At 47.1% G+C, this 17,500-nt stretch overlaps 1 protein-coding gene across 6 annotated transcripts in view; it reads right to left on the bottom strand.

Moving 5' to 3' along the window:
* Nucleotides 1-17,500, bottom strand: part of zmp:0000001167 (protein phosphatase 1 regulatory subunit 12A) — a 76,686-nt gene that overhangs the window by 7,748 nt on the left and 51,438 nt on the right. For 3 of the 6 annotated variants that reach the window (XM_046352193.1, XM_046352191.1, XM_046352197.1), the window contains 8 exons: nucleotides 17,467-17,500; nucleotides 14,730-14,828; nucleotides 12,901-12,991; nucleotides 12,441-12,653; nucleotides 5,849-6,040; nucleotides 5,204-5,286; nucleotides 4,670-4,736; nucleotides 260-364 (listed from right to left, as the gene is read on the bottom strand). The exon at nucleotides 17,467-17,500 is cut by the window's right edge and continues 59 nt beyond it. In XM_046352193.1, the coding sequence (XP_046208149.1) occupies nucleotides 260-364; nucleotides 4,670-4,736; nucleotides 5,204-5,286; nucleotides 5,849-6,040; nucleotides 12,441-12,653; nucleotides 12,901-12,991; nucleotides 14,730-14,828; nucleotides 17,467-17,500 (884 nt within the window). The remainder of the gene's footprint in view (nucleotides 1-259; nucleotides 365-4,669; nucleotides 4,737-5,203; nucleotides 5,287-5,848; nucleotides 6,041-12,440; nucleotides 12,654-12,900; nucleotides 12,992-14,729; nucleotides 14,829-17,466) is intronic. The other 3 variants (XM_046352192.1, XM_046352194.1, XM_046352198.1) reach the window with 2 other exon arrangements.

Genomic DNA, 17,500 nt, shown 5'->3' with positions numbered 1-17,500 from the left:
ACCGTGACAGAACTACGGTACCATTTATCTCCCTCCTCCTCCTCCTGCACCGTGACAGAACTACGGTACCATTTATCTCCCTCCTCCTCCTCCTGCACCGTGACAGAACTACGGTACCATTTATCTCCCTCCTCCTGCACCGTGACAGAACTATGGTACCGTTTATCTCCCTCCTCCTGCACTGTGACAGCAGGAGGAGGGAGACAAACGGTACTGTATCTGTTTACTAGTCTGTCCATGAGAGATTAGTGTGTGTGACCTGGGTAACCTTGTCCAGGTCCAGTCTCGTCTGAGAGATGGTCCTCTGGGTGTCCTGCAGCTGAGACTGGAGCTGACCATTCTCCCTGGACACCACCTCAAACAGCTGGGACAGAAAGACATTATTATTGAACTTAATTGGAACAATTTCACTATATATACAGTGCCTTGCGAAAGTATTCGGCCCCCTTGAACTTTGCGACCTTTTGCCACATTTCAGGCTTCAAACATAAAGATATAAAACTGTATTTTTTTGTGAAGAATCAACAACAAGTAGGACACAATCATGAAGTGGAACGACATTTATTGGATATTTCAAACTTTTTTAACAAATCAAAAACTGAAAAATTGGGCGTGCAAAATTATTCAGCCCCCTTAAGTTAATACTTTGTAGCGCCACCTTTTGCTGCGATTACAGCTGTAAGTCGCTTGGGGTATGTCTCTATCAGTTTTGCACATCGAGAGACTGACATTTTTTCCCATTCCTCCTTGCAAAACCGCTCGAGCTCAGCGAGGTTGGATGGAGAGCATTTGTGAACAGCAGTTTTCAGTTCTTTCCACAGATTCTCTATTGGATTCAGGTCTGGACTTTGACTTGGCCATTCTAACACCTGGATATGTTTATTTTTGAACCATTCCATTGTAGATTTTGCTTTATGTTTTGGATCATTGTCTTGTTGGAAGACAAATCGCCATCCCAGTCTCAGGTCTTTTGCAGACTCCATCAGGTTTTCTTCCAGAATGGTCCTGTATTTGGCTCCATCCATCGTGTATGAAATGCATTTGTGAGCTTGCTCATGTTTGTGAGAAAGAGAATTGTAATAAGTTGCCTTAGAACAAGCATTTAGGTTTAGGGTTGTAGTTCTAGAAATACATATCTAGATAGAGGTACATTTAACCATATTCCCTGTCCCTGCTGAAGAAAAGCAGGCCCAAACCATGATGCTACCACCACCATGTTTGACAGTGGGGATGGTGTGTTCAGGGTGATGGGGCTGTGTTGCTTTTATGCCAAACATAACGTTTTGCATTGTTGCCAAAAAGTTCAATTTTGGTTTCATCTGACCAGAGCACCTTCTTCCACATGTTTGGTGTGTCTCCCAGGTGGCTTGTGGCAAACTTTAAACGACACTTTTTATGGATATCTTTAAGAAATGGCTTTCTTCTTGCCACTCTTCCATAAAGGCCAGATTTGTGCAATATACGACTGATTGTTGTCCTATGGACAGAGTCTCCCACCTCAGCTGTAGATCTCTGCAGTTCATCCAGAGTGATCATGGGCCTCTTGGCTGCATCTCTGATCAGTCTTCTCCTTGTATGAGCTGAAAGTTTAGAGGGACAGCCAGGTCTTGGTAGATTTGCAGTGGTCTGATACTTCTTCCATTTCAATATTATCGCTTGCACAGTGCTCCTTGGGATGTTTAAAGCTTGGGAAATATTTTTGTATCCAAATCCGGCTTTAAACTTCTTCACAACAGTATCTCGGACCTGCCTGGTGTGTTCCTTGTTCTTTATGATGCTCTCTGCGCTTTTAACAGACCTCTGAGACTATCACAGTGCAGGTGCATTTATACGGAGACTTGATTACACACAGGTGGATTGTATTTATCATTAGTCATTTAGGTCAACATTGGATCATTCAGAGATCCTCACTGAACTTCTGGAGAGAGTTTGCTGCACTGAAAGTAAAGGGGCTGAATAATTTTGCATGCCCAATTTTTCAGTTTTTGATTTGTTAAAAAAGTTTGAAATATCCAATAAATGTGGTTCCACTTCATGATTGTGTCCCACTTGGTGTTGATTCTTCACAAAAAAATACAGTTTTAAATCTTTATGTTTGAAGCCTGAAATGTGGCAAAAGGTCGCAAAGTTCAAGGGGGCCGAATACTTTTGCAAGGCACTGTTATATATATATATATATATATATATATATACACACACACACATATATAAACTTAACAAAAACATAAATACACAAATATATATATATATTACATACACAAATATATAAACTTAACAGAAATATAGACTCAACATGTAAAGTGTTGGTCCCATGTTTCATGAGCTGAAATAAAAATCTTATTTCTCTCCAATGTTGTACACAAAATAAGTTTACATCCCTGTTACTGAGCATTTCTCCTTTTCCAAGATAATCCATCCACCTGACAGGTGTGGTATATCAATAAGCTGATTAAAACAGCATGATCATTACACAGGTGCACCTTGTGCTGGGGGAGAATAAAAGGCCACTCTTAACATGTTCAGTTTTGTCACACAACACAATGCCACAGATGTCTAAAGTTGAGGGTGTGTGTAATTGGCATCTAGACTGCAGGAATGTCCACCAGAGCTGTTGCCAGAGAATTTAATGTTAATTTCTCTACCATAAGCCGTCTCCAATGTAATCTGTTGAATGGCATTTTCATTTCCATAAACCAACGTCCTTTTAGATCATATATAGACTAAGGCCTAATGAATTGATTTCAATCGACTGATTTCCTTATATGAACTGTATCTCAGTAAAACCGTTAACATTGTTGCATGTTGCGTTTTATTATTTTCAGTATATACAGTTGAAGTCGGAAGTTTACATCATCTTAGCCAAATACATTTAAACTCAGTTTTTCACAATTCCTGACATTTAATCCTAGTACAAATTCCCTGTTTAAAGTCAGTTAAGATAATAGTAAAGATAATGATTTATTCCAGCTTTTATTTATTTTCTTTTCAGTGGGTCAGAAGTTTACATACACTCAATTAGTATTTGGTAGAATTGCCTTTAAATTGTTTAACTTGGGTCAAACGTTTCAGGTAGCCTTCCACAAGCTTCCCACAATATGTTGGGTGAATTTTGTCCCATTCCTCCTGACAGAGCTGGTGTAACTGAGTCGGGTTTGTCGGTCTCCTTGCTCGCACACACCTTTTCAGTTCTGCCAACAAATTTTCTATAGGATTGAGGTCAGGGCTTTGTGATGGCCACTCCAATACCTTGACTTTGTTGTCCTTAAGCCATTTTGCCACAACTTCGGAAGTATGCTTGGGGTCATTGTTCATTTGGAAGACCCATTTGTGATCAAGCTTTAACTTCCTGACTGATGTCTTGAGATGTGGTTTCATTATATCCACATAATTGTCTTTCCTCATGATGCCATCTATTTTGTGAAGTGCACCAGTCCCTCCTGCAGCAAAGCATCCCCACAACATGATGCTGCCACCCCCACAACATGATGCTGCCACCCCCGTGCTTCACGCTTGGGATGGTGTTCTTTGGTTTGCAAGCCTCCCACTTTTTCTTCCAAAAATAACGATGGTCATTATGGCCAAGCAGTTCTATTTTTGTTTCATCAGACCAGAGGACATTTCTCCAAAAAGTACCATCTTTGTCCGCATGTGCAGTTGCAAACCGTAGTCTGGCTTTTTAATGGTGGTTTTGGAGCAGTGGCTTCTTCCTTGCTGAGTGGCCTTTCAGGTTATGTCGATATAGAACTCGTTTTACTGTGGATATAGATACTTTTGCACCTGTTTCCTCCAGCATCTTCACAAGGTCTTTTGCTGTTGTTCTGTGATTGATTTGCACTTTTCACACCAAAGTACTTTCATCTCTAGGAGACAGAACGCATCTCCTTCCTGAGCGGTACGACGACTGCGTGGTCCCATGGTGTTTATACTTGTGTACTATTGTTTGTCCAGATGAATGTGGTACCTTCAGGCATTTGGAAATTGCTCCCAAGGATGAACCAGACTTGTGGAGATCTCCAATTTTTTTTGTTCTGAGGTCTTGGCTGATGTCTTTTGATTTTCCCATGATGCCAAGCAAAGAAGCACTGAGTTTGACGGCAGACCTTGAAATACATCCACAGGTACACCTCCACTTGACTCAAATTATGTCAATTAGCCTATCAAAAGCTTCTAAAGCCATGACATAATTTTCTGGAATTGTCCAAGCTGTTTAAAGGCACAGTCAACTTTGTGTATGTAAATTTCTGACCCACTGGAAATGTGATACAGTGAATTATAAGTGAAATAATCTGTCTGTAAACAATCGTTGGAAAAATGACTTGTGTCTTGCACAAAGTAGATGTCCTAACCGACTTGCCAAAACTATAGTTTGTTAACAAGAAATTTGTGGAGGGGTTGAAAAACGAGTTTTTAATGACTCTTAACTTAAGTGTATGTATGTAAACTTCTGACTTCAAATGTATACCATTTAGCAGATGCTTTTATCCAAAGAAACGCAGGCCTGGTTAGTCGTGCATGTTTTTACACCAGATGAGAGAAAGCATTTATTGAATTGTATAGAGAGAGAGGGAGGGTTAGTTAAACGAATGATCGCCTGTAAGAGAGTGCTGAAACTCTACTAGACCCTCTAATATTGACTAGCCTCTTTTCAAATCATTCAAACTATCTTTACCTTCTTGTAATCCTTAGTTTCAGAGCCGCCTCCTCTGTCGATACAGTCGTTACATGACACGTCGGACCTGAAGAGAGCAGGGAGCAGAGATATCATGACTCCTCAGAGGTCAGAGATATTATAATGACTCCTCAGAGGTCAGAGATATTATAATGACTCCTCAGAGGTCAGAGATATTATAATGACTCCTCAGAGGTCAGAGATATTATAATGACTCCTCAGAGGTCAGAGATATTATAATGACTCCTCAGAGGTCAGAGATATTATAATGACTCCTCAGAGGTCAGAGATATTATAATGACTCCTCAGAGTTCAGAGATATTATAATGACTCCTCAGAGTTCAGATATATTATAATGACTCCTCAGAGTTCAGAGATATTATAATGACTCCTCAGAGGTCAGAGATATTATAATGACCCCTCAGAGGTCAGAGATATTATAATGACTCCTCAGGGGTCAGAGATAATACTCACTACTGTGAGATAATCAGGAGCCAGACTGAACACGTCAAAGGCTAAAGGTCAGATCCATACCTGGTGCTGGAGTGCCTGTCTGTCTGTGGATCCTGCCCACTGCCTCCCAACCCCTCCTCTCCACTGGGCTCGTTGTCATCACTCTACAGGACCACAGAGATCACTAGGTCAATACATTATGGATGGCAATGTCCTCATTACGTCAGGCTATTAACAGGATAAAACCTGGTAACCTTATAACCAGGACTAGCCCACCGTGCACTCATTATGGATGTCAATGTCATCCTTATGAAAGGTTATAACCAGGACTAGCCCACCGTGCACTCATTATGGATGTCAATGTCATCCTTATGAAAGGTTATAACCAGGACTAGCTCACCGTGCACTCATTATGGATGTCAATGTCATCCTTGTGACAGGTTACAAACAGTATATGTTATAATGTCTACGCCGTCCTTATGAAAGGTTATAACCAGGACTAGCTCATGCACTCACATCTACAGCGCTCATTATGTGATGTCAATGTCATCCTTCTTAGCAGTGCTTTTGACAGGTTATAATGCATGACTATGACAGGCTATAATGCATTTATGAGCAAGGGTTTGATAGGGTTATAAGCATGACTACGACAGGCTATAATGCATTTATGAGCAAGGGTTTTATAGGGTTATAAGCATGACTACGACAGGTTACAAATGCACTCACATCTCCAGCTCTCTGAGCTCTCCTCCTGGCTCGGGCTCTCCGTCTCTCCCTGGCGATACGGTCACTCTCACTCTCCCCTTCTGCACTCCTCTCCTGGCCGGAGGTCTGGGGACGAATGGTACCAGCCGGTTGAGTCAGCCCCAACAGGTCAGACTTCTGCAGGCTGGCGATACGGGACCTCCAGCTTACTTCCTGAAGACAGTTATCATCTTTAGGAAATACGTTATCCAGCGTACATACTGATGTCCCTGGATGCTGTACACCCCCTTATAAGAAGTGTAGCTATATTGCTTATACCAATCCTCTGATGTAATACCGTTGATCTAGGGTGTAGGGGTTAAATACAGCTGCTCTAGGGTGTAGTGTGTAGGGGTTAAATACAGCTGCTCTAGTGTGTAGTGTGTAGGGTGTAGGGGTTAAATACAGCTGCTCTAGGGTGTAGGGTGTAGGGGTTAAATACAGCTGCTCTAGGGTGTAGTGTGTAGGGGTTAAATACAGCTGCTCTAGGGTGTAGTGTGTAGGGGTTAAATACAGCTGCTCTAGTGTGTAGGGTGTAGGGGTTAAATACAGCTGCTCTAGTGTGTAGTGTGTAGGGGTTAAATACAGCTGCTCTAGGGTGTAGTGTGTAGGGGTTAAATACAGCTGCTCTAGGGTGTAGTGTGTAGGGGTTAAATACAGCTGCTCTAGGGTGTAGTGTGTAGGGGTTAAATACAGCTGCTCTAGGGTGTAGGGTGTAGGGGTTAAATACAGCTGCTCTAGGGTGTAGGGTGTAGTGTGTAGGGGTTAAATACAGCTGCTCTAGGGTGTAGGGTGTAGGGGTTAAATACAGCTGGTGTAGTGTGTAGGGGTTAAATACAGCTGCTCTAGGGTGTAGGGGTTAAATACAGCTCCTCTAGGGTGTAGTGTGTAGGGGTTAAATACAGCTCCTCTAGGGTGTAGTGTGTAGGGGTTAAATACAGCTCCTCTAGGGTGTAGTGTGTAGGGGTTAAATACAGCTGGTGTAGGGTGTAGGGGTTAAATACAGCTGCTCTAGGGTGTAGTGTGTAGGGGTTAAATACAGCTCCTCTAGGGTGTAGGGTGTAGGGGTTAAATACAGCTCCTCTAGGGTGTAGTGTGTAGGGGTTAAATACAGCTCCTCTAGGGTGTAGTGTGTAGGGGTTAAATACAGCTGGTGTAGGGTGTAGGGGTTAAATACAGCTGCTCTAGGGTGTAGTGTGTAGGGGTTAAATACAGCTCCTCTAGGGTGTAGGGTGTAGGGGTTAAATACAGCTCCTCTAGGGTGTAGTGTGTAGGGGTTAAATACAGCTCCTCTAGGGTGTAGTGTGTAGGGGTTAAATACAGCTGCTCTAGGGTGTAGTGTGTAGGGGTTAAATACAGCTGGTGTAGTGTGTAGGGGTTAAATACAGCTGCTCTAGTGTGTAGTGTGTAGGGGTTAAATACAGCTGCTCTAGGGTGTAGTGTGTAGGGGTTAAATACAGCTGCTCTAGGGTGTAGGGGTTAAATACAGCTGGTGTAGTGTGTAGGGGTTAAATACAGCTGGTGTAGTGTGTAGGGGTTAAATACAGCTGGTGTAGTGTGTAGGGGTTAAATACAGCTGCTCTAGGGTGTAGTGTGTAGGGGTTAAATACAGCTGCTCTAGGGTGTAGGGGTTAAATACAGCTGGTGTAGTGTGTAGGGGTTAAATACAGCTGGTGTAGTGTGTAGGGGTTAAATACAGCTGCTCTAGGGTGTAGTGTGTAGGGGTTAAATACAGCTCCTCTAGGGTGTAGTGTGTAGGGGTTAAATACAGCTCCTCTAGGGTGTAGTGTGTAGGGGTTAAATACAGCTGGTGTAGGGTGTAGGGGTTAAATACAGCTGCTCTAGGGTGTAGTGTGTAGGGGTTAAATACAGCTCCTCTAGGGTGTAGGGTGTAGGGGTTAAATACAGCTCCTCTAGGGTGTAGTGTGTAGGGGTTAAATACAGCTCCTCTAGGGTGTAGTGTGTAGGGGTTAAATACAGCTGCTCTAGGGTGTAGTGTGTAGGGGTTAAATACAGCTGGTGTAGTGTGTAGGGGTTAAATACAGCTGCTCTAGTGTGTAGTGTGTAGGGGTTAAATACAGCTGCTCTAGTGTGTAGTGTGTAGGGGTTAAATACAGCTGGTGTAGTGTGTAGGGGTTAAATACAGCTGCTCTAGTGTGTAGTGTGTAGGGGTTAAATACAGCTGCTCTAGGGTGTAGTGTGTAGGGGTTAAATACAGCTGCTCTAGGGTGTAGGGGTTAAATACAGCTGGTGTAGTGTGTAGGGGTTAAATACAGCTGGTGTAGTGTGTAGGGGTTAAATACAGCTGGTGTAGTGTGTAGGGGTTAAATACAGCTGCTCTAGGGTGTAGTGTGTAGGGGTTAAATACAGCTGCTCTAGGGTGTAGGGGTTAAATACAGCTGGTGTAGTGTGTAGGGGTTAAATACAGCTGGTGTAGTGTGTAGGGGTTAAATACAGCTGATGTAGGGTGTAGGGGTTAAATACAGCTGCTCTAGGGTGTAGTGTGTAGGGGTTAAATACAGCTCCTCTAGGGTGTAGGGTGTAGGGGTTAAATACAGCTCCTCTAGGGTGTAGTGTGTAGGGTGTAGGGGTTAAATACAGCTGTTCTAGGGTGTAGTGTGTAGGGGTTAAATACAGCTGCTCTAGTGTGTAGTGTGTAGGGTGTAGGGGTTAAATACAGCTGTTCTAGGGTGTAGTGTGTAGGGGTTAAATACAGCTGCTCTAGGGTGTAGTGTGTAGGGGTTAAATACAGCTGGTGTAGTGTGTAGGGGTTAAATACAGTTGTTCTAGGGTGTAGTGTGTAGGGGTTAAATACAGCTGCTCTAGGGTGTAGTGTGTAGGGGTTAAATACAGCTCCTCTAGGGTGTAGTGTGTAGGGGTTAAATACAGCTGCTCTAGTGTGTAGTGTGTAGGGGTTAAATACAGCTGGTGTAGTGTGTGGGGGTTAAATACAGCTGCTCTAGGGTGTAGTGTGTAGGGTGTAGGGGTTAAATACAGCTGCTCTAGGGTGTAGTGTGTAGGGGTTAAATACAGCTGGTGTAGTGTGTAGGGGTTAAATACAGCTGCTCTAGTGTGTAGTGTGTAGGGGTTAAATACAGCTGCTCTAGTGTGTAGTGTGTAGGGGTTAAATACAGCTGGTGTAGTGTGTAAGGGTTAAATACAGCTGCTCTAGTGTGTAGTGTGTAGGGGTTAAATACAGCTGCTCTAGTGTGTAGTGTGTAGGGGTTAAATACAGCTGGTGTAGTGTGTAGGGGTTAAATACAGCTGGTGTAGTGTGTAGGGGTTAAATACAGCTGGTGTAGTGTGTAGGGGTTAAATACAGCTGGTGTAGGGTGTAGTGTGTAGGGTGTAGGGGTTAAATACAGCTGGTGTAGGGTGTAGGGGTTAAATACAGCTGGTGTAGGGTGTAGTGTGTAGGGGTTAAATACAGCTGGTGTAGTGTGTAGGGGTAAAATACAGCTGCTCTAGGGTGTAGTGTGTAGGGGTTAAATACAGCTGCTCTAGGGTGTAGTGTGTAGGGGTTAAATACAGCTCCTCTAGGGTGTAGTGTGTAGGGGTTAAATACAGCTGGTGTAGGGTGTAGTGTGTAGGGTGTAGGGGTTAAATACAGCTGGTGTAGGGTGTAGGGGTTAAATACAGCTGGTGTAGTGTGTAGGGGTTAAATACAGCTGGTGTAGGGTGTAGTGTGTAGGGTGTAGGGGTTAAATACAGCTGGTGTAGGGTGTAGGGGTTAAATACAGCTGGTGTAGGGTGTAGGGGTTAAATACAGCTGGTGTAGTGTGTAGGGGTAAAATACAGCTGCTCTAGGGTGTAGTGTGTAGGGGTTAAATACAGCTGCTCTAGGGTGTAGTGTGTAGGGGTTAAATACAGCTGGTGTAGGGTGTAGGGGTTAAATACAGCTGGTGTAGTGTGTAGGGGTTAAATACAGCTGGTGTAGTGTGTAGGGGTTAAATACAGCTGGTGTAGGGTGTAGTGTGTAGGGTGTAGGGGTTAAATACAGCTGGTGTAGGGTGTAGGGGTTAAATACAGCTGGTGTAGGGTGTAGGGGTAAAATACAGCTGCTCTAGGGTGTAGTGTGTAGGGGTTAAATACAGCTCCTCTAGGGTGTAGTGTGTAGGGGTTAAATACAGCTCCTCTAGGGTGTAGTGTGTAGGGGTTAAATACAGCTCCTCTAGGGTGTAGTGTGTAGGGGTTAAATACAGCTCCTCTAGGGTGTAGTGTGTAGGGGTTAAATACAGCTGCTCTAGGGTGTAGGGTGTAGTGTGTAGGGTGTAGGGGTTAAATACAGCTGGTGTAGTGTGTAGGGGTAAAATACAGCTGCTCTAGGGTGTAGTGTGTAGGGGTTAAATACAGCTGCTCTAGGGTGTAGGGTGTAGGGGTTAAATACAGCTCCTCTAGGGTGTAGTGTGTAGGGGTTAAATACAGCTGCTCTAGGGTGTAGGGTGTAGGGGTTAAATACAGCTGCTCTAGTGTGTAGGGTGTAGGGGTTAAATACAGCTCCTCTACGGTGTAGGGGTTAAATACTGCTGCTCTAGGGTGTAGGGGTTAAATAGAGCTGCTCTAGGGTGTAGGGTGTAGGGGTTAAATAGAGCTGCTCTAGGGTGTAGGGGTTAAAATCAGAAACTTTCTGTCCAAAAATGATGCAGAAAAATTAATCCATGCTTTTGTCACTTCTAGGTTAGACTACTGCAATGCTCTATTTTCCGGCTACCCGGATAAAGCACTAAATAAACTTCAGTTAGTGCTAAATATGGCTGCTAGAATCCTGACTAGAACCAAAAAATTTGATCATATTACTCCAGTGCTAGCCTCTCTACACTGGCTTCCTGTCAAAGCAAGGGCTGATTTCAAGGTTTTACTGCTAACCTACAAAGCATTACATGGGCTTGCTCCTACCCATCTTTCTGATTTGGTCCTGCCGTACATACCTACACGTACGCTACGATCACAAGACGCAGGCCTCCTAATTGTCCCTAGAATTTCTAAGCAAACAGCTGGAGGCAGGGCTTTCTCCTATAGAGCTCCATTTTTATGGAACGGTCTGCCTACCCATGTCAGAGACGCAAACTCGGTCTCAACCTTTAAGTCTTTACTGAAGACTCATCTCTTCAGTGGGTCATATGATTGAGTGTAGTCTGGCCCAGGAGTGGGAAGGTGAACGGAAAGGCTCTGGAGCAACGAACCGCCCTTGCTGTCTCTGCCTGGCCGGTTTGCCTCTTTCCACTGGGATTCTCTGCCTCTAACCCTGTTACGGGGGCTGAGTCACTGGCTTACTGGGGCTCTCTCATGCCGTCCCTGGGGGGGGTGCGTCACCTGAGTGGGTTGATTGATTCACTGTTGTGGTCGGCCTGTCTGGGTTGGCGCCCCCCCCTTGGGTTGTGCCGTGGCGGAGATCTTTGTGGGCTATACTCGGCCTTGTCTCAGGATGGTAAGTTGGTGGTTGAAGATATCCCTCTAGTGGTGTGGGGGCTGTGCTTTGGCAAAGTGGGTGGGGTTATATCCTTCCTATTTGGCCCTGTCCGGGGGTGTCCTCGGATGGGGCCACAGTGTCTCCTGACCCCTCCTGTCTCAGCCTCCAGTATTTATGCTGCAGTAGTTTATGTGTCGGGGGGCTGGGGTCAGTTTGTTATATCTAGATTACTTCTCCTGTCCTATTCGGTGTCCTGTGTGAATCTAAGTGTGCGTTCTCTAATTCTCTCCTCTCTCTCGGAGGACCTGAGCCCCAGGACTACCTGACATGATGACTCCTTGCTGTCCCCAGTCTACCTGGCCATGCTGCTGCTCCAGTTTCAACTGGCCTGAGCCCTAGGACCATGACCCAGGAATACCTGACATGATGACTCCTTGCTGTCCCCAGTCCACCTGGCCATGCTGCTGCTCCAGTTTCAACTGTTCTGCCTTACTATTATTCAACCATGCTGGTCATTTATGAACATTTGAACATCTTGGCCACGTTCTGTTATAATCTCCACCCGGCACAGCCAGAAGAGGACTGGCCACCCCACATATGCTCTCTCTAATTCTCTCTTTCTTTCTCTCTCTCGGAGGACCTGAGCCCTAGGACCATGCCCCAGGACTACCTGACTTGATGACTCCTTGCTGTCCCCAGTCCACCTGACTGTGCTGCTGCTCCAGTTTCAACTGTTCTGCCTTATTATTATTCGACCATGCTGGTCATTTATAAACATTTGAACATCTTGGTCATGTTCTGTTATAATCTCTACCCGGCACAGCCAGAAGAGGACTGGCCACCCCACATAGCCTGGTTCCTCTCTAGGTTTCTTCCTAGGTTTTGGCCTTTCTAGGGAGTTTTTCCTAGCCACCGTGCTTTTACACCTGCATTGTTTGCTGTTTGGGGTTTTAGGCTGGGTTTCCGTACAGCACTTTGAGATATCAGCTGATGTACGAAGGGCTATATAAATAAATTTGATTTAATTTGATTTGATTTAGAGCTGCTCTAGGTTGTAGGGTGTCGGGGTTAAATAGAGCTGCTCTAGGGTGTAGGGTGTAGGGGTTAAATAGAGCTGCTCTGGGGTGTAGGGTGTAGTGTGTAGGGGTTAAATACTGCTCTCACCCCCTCTTCTGCTTTCTTCTTATTGGCCTCTTCCTTCTCCTCCTCCTCCTCTTTCCTTGTCTTGTCTCTCTCTTTGTCCGTCTGTGCGGTCTTCATTGTCTTGTCTCTCCCTTCGTCCGTCTGTGCGGTCTTCATTGTCTTGTCTCTCCCTTCGTCCGTCTGTGCGGTCTTCATTGTCTTCTCAGCCTCCTTCAGGTCTGTGAGCGTCACCCCCTGATTGGACAACAGACCCGAGGTTTTAGTCATGTCCTTGTCAGACAGACAAATCACAAAGCCTGTCTATCAATCTACTGGATCGTTCCCATCTCATTTGCTTTGAAATCTCTTCTCTCCTTCACTAATTGGAGAAGACTTATCAGGTGAAAACAATATGGAAGCTCATTGGTTCCTCGGATCAGATAAAGGAGAGAAGGCAAAGAGGGGGGACATGCTGTGCATCTCCTGTCTGGATATATCTGACCTGAGTGGATCGCCGTGACTGTCTGGCGTGTCTGGAGCGAGCCTTCCTCTGAGCCTCAGCCTCCTCATCACGTACCGGGGTCAAGTAGGACCTGGATCAGGGAAACACAAAACATTATTTATTATCCATAACATTATCATAAAATGATTTAGACTTCAGGCACCATTTAGCCATCAGGCACCATTTAGCCACCAGGCACCATTTAGCCACCAGGCACCATATTTAGCCACCAGGCACCATTTAGGCATCAGGCGCCATTTAGACACCAGGCGCCATTTAGACATCAGGCGCCATTTAGACATCCGGCGCCATTTAGACATCCGGCGCCATTTAGACATCCGGCGCCATTTAGACATCCGGCACCATTTAGACATCCGGCACCATTTAGACATCAGGCACCAGTTAGACATCCGGCACCATTTAGACATCAGGCACCATTTAGACATCAGGCACCATTTAGCCACCAGGCACCATTTAGACATCAGGCACCATTTAGCCACCAGGCACCATTTAGACATCAGGCACCATTTAGACATCAGGCACCATTTAGACACCAGGCACCATTTAGACATCAGGCACCATTTAGACATCAGGCACCATTTAGACATCAGGCACCATTTAGACACCAGGCACCATTTAGACACAGGCACCATTTAGACATCAGGCACCATTTAGACATCAGGCACCATTTAGACATCAGGCACCATTTAGACATCAGGCACCATTTAGCCACCAGGCACCATTTAGCCACCAGGCACCATTTAGACATCAGGCACCATTTAGACACCAGGCACCATTTAGACACCAGGCACCATTTAGACATCAGGCACCATTTAGACATCAGGCACCATTTAGACATCAGGCACCATTTAGACATCAGGCACCATTTAGACATCAGGCACCATTTAGACACCAGGCACCATTTAGCCACATCAGGCACCATTTAGACATCAGGCACCATTTAGACATCAGGCACCATTTAGATATCAGGCACCATTTAGACATCAGGCACCATTTATCATTTAGACATCAGGCACCATTTAGCCACCAGGCACCATTTAGACATCAGGCACCATTTAGACAGGCACCATTTAACATTTAGACATCAGGCACCATTTAGACATCAGGCACCATTTAGACATCAGGCACAATTTAGACATCAGGCACCATTTAGCCATCAGGCACCATTTAGCCATCAGGCACCATTTAGACATCAGGCACCAGGGTCAGGTAGGACTTGGACCAGGAAACACAAATGATATAACTACATGGAACTATATTTAACAACAGTTGCCTACATTTAACTAATATTTAGCTACATAGATAACATAGACAGTAAGAAAGAAAGCAAGGACAAAGATAAGGAGAAAGGTGAGAGGGGGGAGAAAGGTGAGAGGGGGGAGAAAGGTGAGAGGGGGGAGAAAGGTAGGAGGGGAGAAAGGTGAGAGGGGAGAAAGGTGAGAGGGGAGAAAGGTGAGAGGGGAGAAAGGTGAGAGGGGAGAAAGGTAGGAGGGGAGAAAGGTGAGAGGGGAGAAAGGTGAGAGGGGAGAAAGGTAAGAGGGGGATTGACAGAATTAAAAGGTCACAGATCATTGTCCCAGGAGGCTGTGCATGATCCAGAGTCCGCTTAGTAGACCACTACACCACTCTGGCACATAACCTTCAACTACATTTAATCACATTCAATAACAACTGCAGCCTCACACCCTCGGCACACTACTGTGTTTAAAGGTGAAAGTTCAAACATCTAGAAAACAAATAGGCTCTGTAAACTCTAAACGCTGGAACATCGCTGAAACATCGTTGCCGTCATGGTGAGAAAGACTCACTTGCGCCTCTGCTTGGTCTCCAGATCACTGCCCCCGCCGGTCGTGGTGGTGACAGAACCCTGCACCTTCTCCTTCTTCTCTGCCTGCTCCTGAGCCAGTCTGAAATAGAGGGAGAGAGAGGGGGTAGAGAGGAGAGAGAGGGCAAAGGAGACATACAGGGGGTTGAGAGGAGAGAGAGGGGGTAGAGAGGAGAGAGAGGGCAGAGGAGACAGACAGGGGGAGGAGAGGAGAGAGAGAAGGCAGAGGAGACAGACAAGGGGTTGAGAGGAGAGAGAGTTAGGGCAGAGGAGACAGACAGGGGGTTGAGAGGAGAGAGAGAAGGCAGAGGAGACAGACAAGGGGTTGAGAGGAGAGAGAGTTAGGGCAGAGGAGACAGACAGGGGGAGAGAGAGAGAGAGAGGGCAGAGGAGACAGAAAGGGGGAGGAGAGAGAGAGGGCAGAGGAGACAGACAGGGGTTGAGAGGAGAGAGAGGGGGCAGAGGAGACAGACAGGGGTTGAGAGGAGAGAGAGGGCAGAGGAGACAGACAGGGGTTGAGAGGAGAGAGAGGGCAGAGGAGACAGACAGGGGGTTGAGAGGAGAGAGAGGGGCAGAGGAGACAGACAGGGGGTTGAGAGGAGAGAGAGGGGTAGAGGAGACAGACAGGGGGTTGAGAGGAGAGAGAGGGGGCAGAGGAGACAGACAGGGGGTTGAGAGGAGAGAGAGAGGGCAGAGGAGACAGACAGGGGGTTGAGAGGAGAGAGAGGGGTAGAGGAGACAGACAGGGGGTTGAGAGGAGAGAGAGGGGTAGAGGAGACAGACAGGGGGTTGAGAGGAGAGAGTGGGGTAGAGGAGACAGACAGGGGGTTGAGAGGAGAGAGAGGGGTAGAGGAGACAGACAGGGGGTTGAGAGGAGAGAGAGGGGTAGAGGAGACAGACAGGGGTTGAGAGGAGAGAGAGGGGTAGAGGAGACAGACAGGGGGTTGAGAGGAGAGAGAGGGGTAGAGGAGACAGACAGGGGGTTGAGAGGAGAGAGAGGGGTAGAGGAGACAGACAGGGGGTTGAGAGGAGAGAGAGGGCAGAGGAGACAGACAGGGGTTGAGAGGAGAGAGAGGGCAGAGGAGACAGACAGGGGGTTGAGAGGAGAGAGAGAGGGCAGAGGAGACAGACAGGGGTTGAGAGGAGAGAGAGGGGTAGAGGAGACAGACAGGGGGTTGAGAGGAGAGAGAGGGGGCAGAGGAGACAGACAGGGGGTTGAGAGGAGAGAGAGGGGGTAGAGGAGACAGACAGGGGGTTGAGAGGAGAGAGAGGGGGCAGAGGAGACAGACAGGGGGTTGAGAGGAGAGAGAGAGGGCAGAGGAGACAGACAGGGGAGAGGAGAGAGAGAGGGCAGAGGAGACAGACAGGGGGTTGAGGAGGAGAGAGAGGGGTAGAGGAGACAGACAGGGGTTGAGAGGAGAGAGAGGGGCAGAGGAGACAGACAGGGGGTTGAGAGGAGAGAGAGAGGGCAGAGGGAGACAGACAGGGGGCAGAGGAGAGAGAGGGGCAGAGGGAGACAGACAGGGGGTTGAGAGGAGAGAGGGCAGAGGGCAGAGGAGACAGACAGGGGGAGGAGAGAGAGAGAGGGGCAGGGGAAACAGACAGGGGAGGAGAGAGAGGAGGGAGAGGAGACAGACAGAGGGTTGAGAGGAGAGAGAGGGCAGAGACAGGACAGGGGAGGAGAGAGAGAGGGCAGAGGAGACAGACAGGGGGTTGAGAGGAGAGAGAGGGCAGAGGAGACAGACAGGGAGAGGGGCAGAGGAGACGGACAGGGGGGAGAGAGAGAGGGCAGAGGAGACGGACAGGGGAGGAGAGAGAGAGGGCAGAGGGCAGAGGGGGAGGAGAGAGAGAGGGCAGAGGGAGAGAGACAGGGGGAGAGAGGGAGGGCAGAGAGAGACAGACAGAGGGAGGAGAGAGAGAGGGCAGAGGAGACAGACAGGGGAGGAGAGAGAGAGAGGGGGCAGAGGAGACAGACAGGGGGTTGAGAGGAGAGAGAGAGAGGGCAGAGGAGACAGACAGGGGTTGGGAGGAGAGAGAGAGAGCGGGCAGAGGAGACAGACAGGGGGTTGAGAGGAGAGAGAGAGAGAGAGAGAGAGAGAGAGAGAGAGAGAGAGGGCAGAGGAGACAGACGGGGAGGAGAGAGAGAGGGCAGAGGAGACAGACAGGGGGTTGAGAGGAGAGAGAGAGGGCAGAGGAGACAGACAGGGGTAGAGAGGAGACAGAGGGCAGAGGAGACAGACAGGGGTAGAGAGGAGACAGAGGGCAGAGGAGACAGACAGGGGTAGAGAGGAGAGAGAGAGGGCAGAGGAGACAGACAGGGGTAGAGAGGAGAGAGAAAGGGTGGAGAGAGAAAGGGTAGAGAGAGAGGGTAGAGAGGAGACAGACAGGAGTAGAGGGTAGAGAGGAGACAGACAGGAGGAGAGAGAGATTGAGGGGAGAGAGAGAGAGAGAGAGAGAGAGAGAGAGAGAGAGAGAGAGAGAGAGAGAGAGAGAGAGAGAGAGAGAGAGAGAGAGAGAGAGAGAGAGAGAGAGAGAGAGAGAGAGAGAGAGTAGAGAGAGAGGAATACATATTTAGTCCTTGCATCCATAACTATGACTTTGAGAGTGGTTACATTTCTCCAGCCCCACACCTAAAGCTTTACAGCAAACCAAGTGGCAGGGCTGCTGTGTCTTTTGCTCGAAAAGGAATTAAGGACCGTGCCATTATCAGACACACCCACCTCTGGGCCACCAGGATGTTGAGTCGCCTGAGTC

The sequence above is a fragment of the Oncorhynchus gorbuscha genome, linkage group LG06 (genome assembly GCF_021184085.1).
Source record: "Oncorhynchus gorbuscha isolate QuinsamMale2020 ecotype Even-year linkage group LG06, OgorEven_v1.0, whole genome shotgun sequence".
Taxonomy (NCBI): domain Eukaryota; kingdom Metazoa; phylum Chordata; class Actinopteri; order Salmoniformes; family Salmonidae; genus Oncorhynchus; species Oncorhynchus gorbuscha.
The sequence above is the reverse complement of the archived record's forward strand: the minus strand, read 5'-3'. Positions and strand labels throughout refer to the sequence as shown.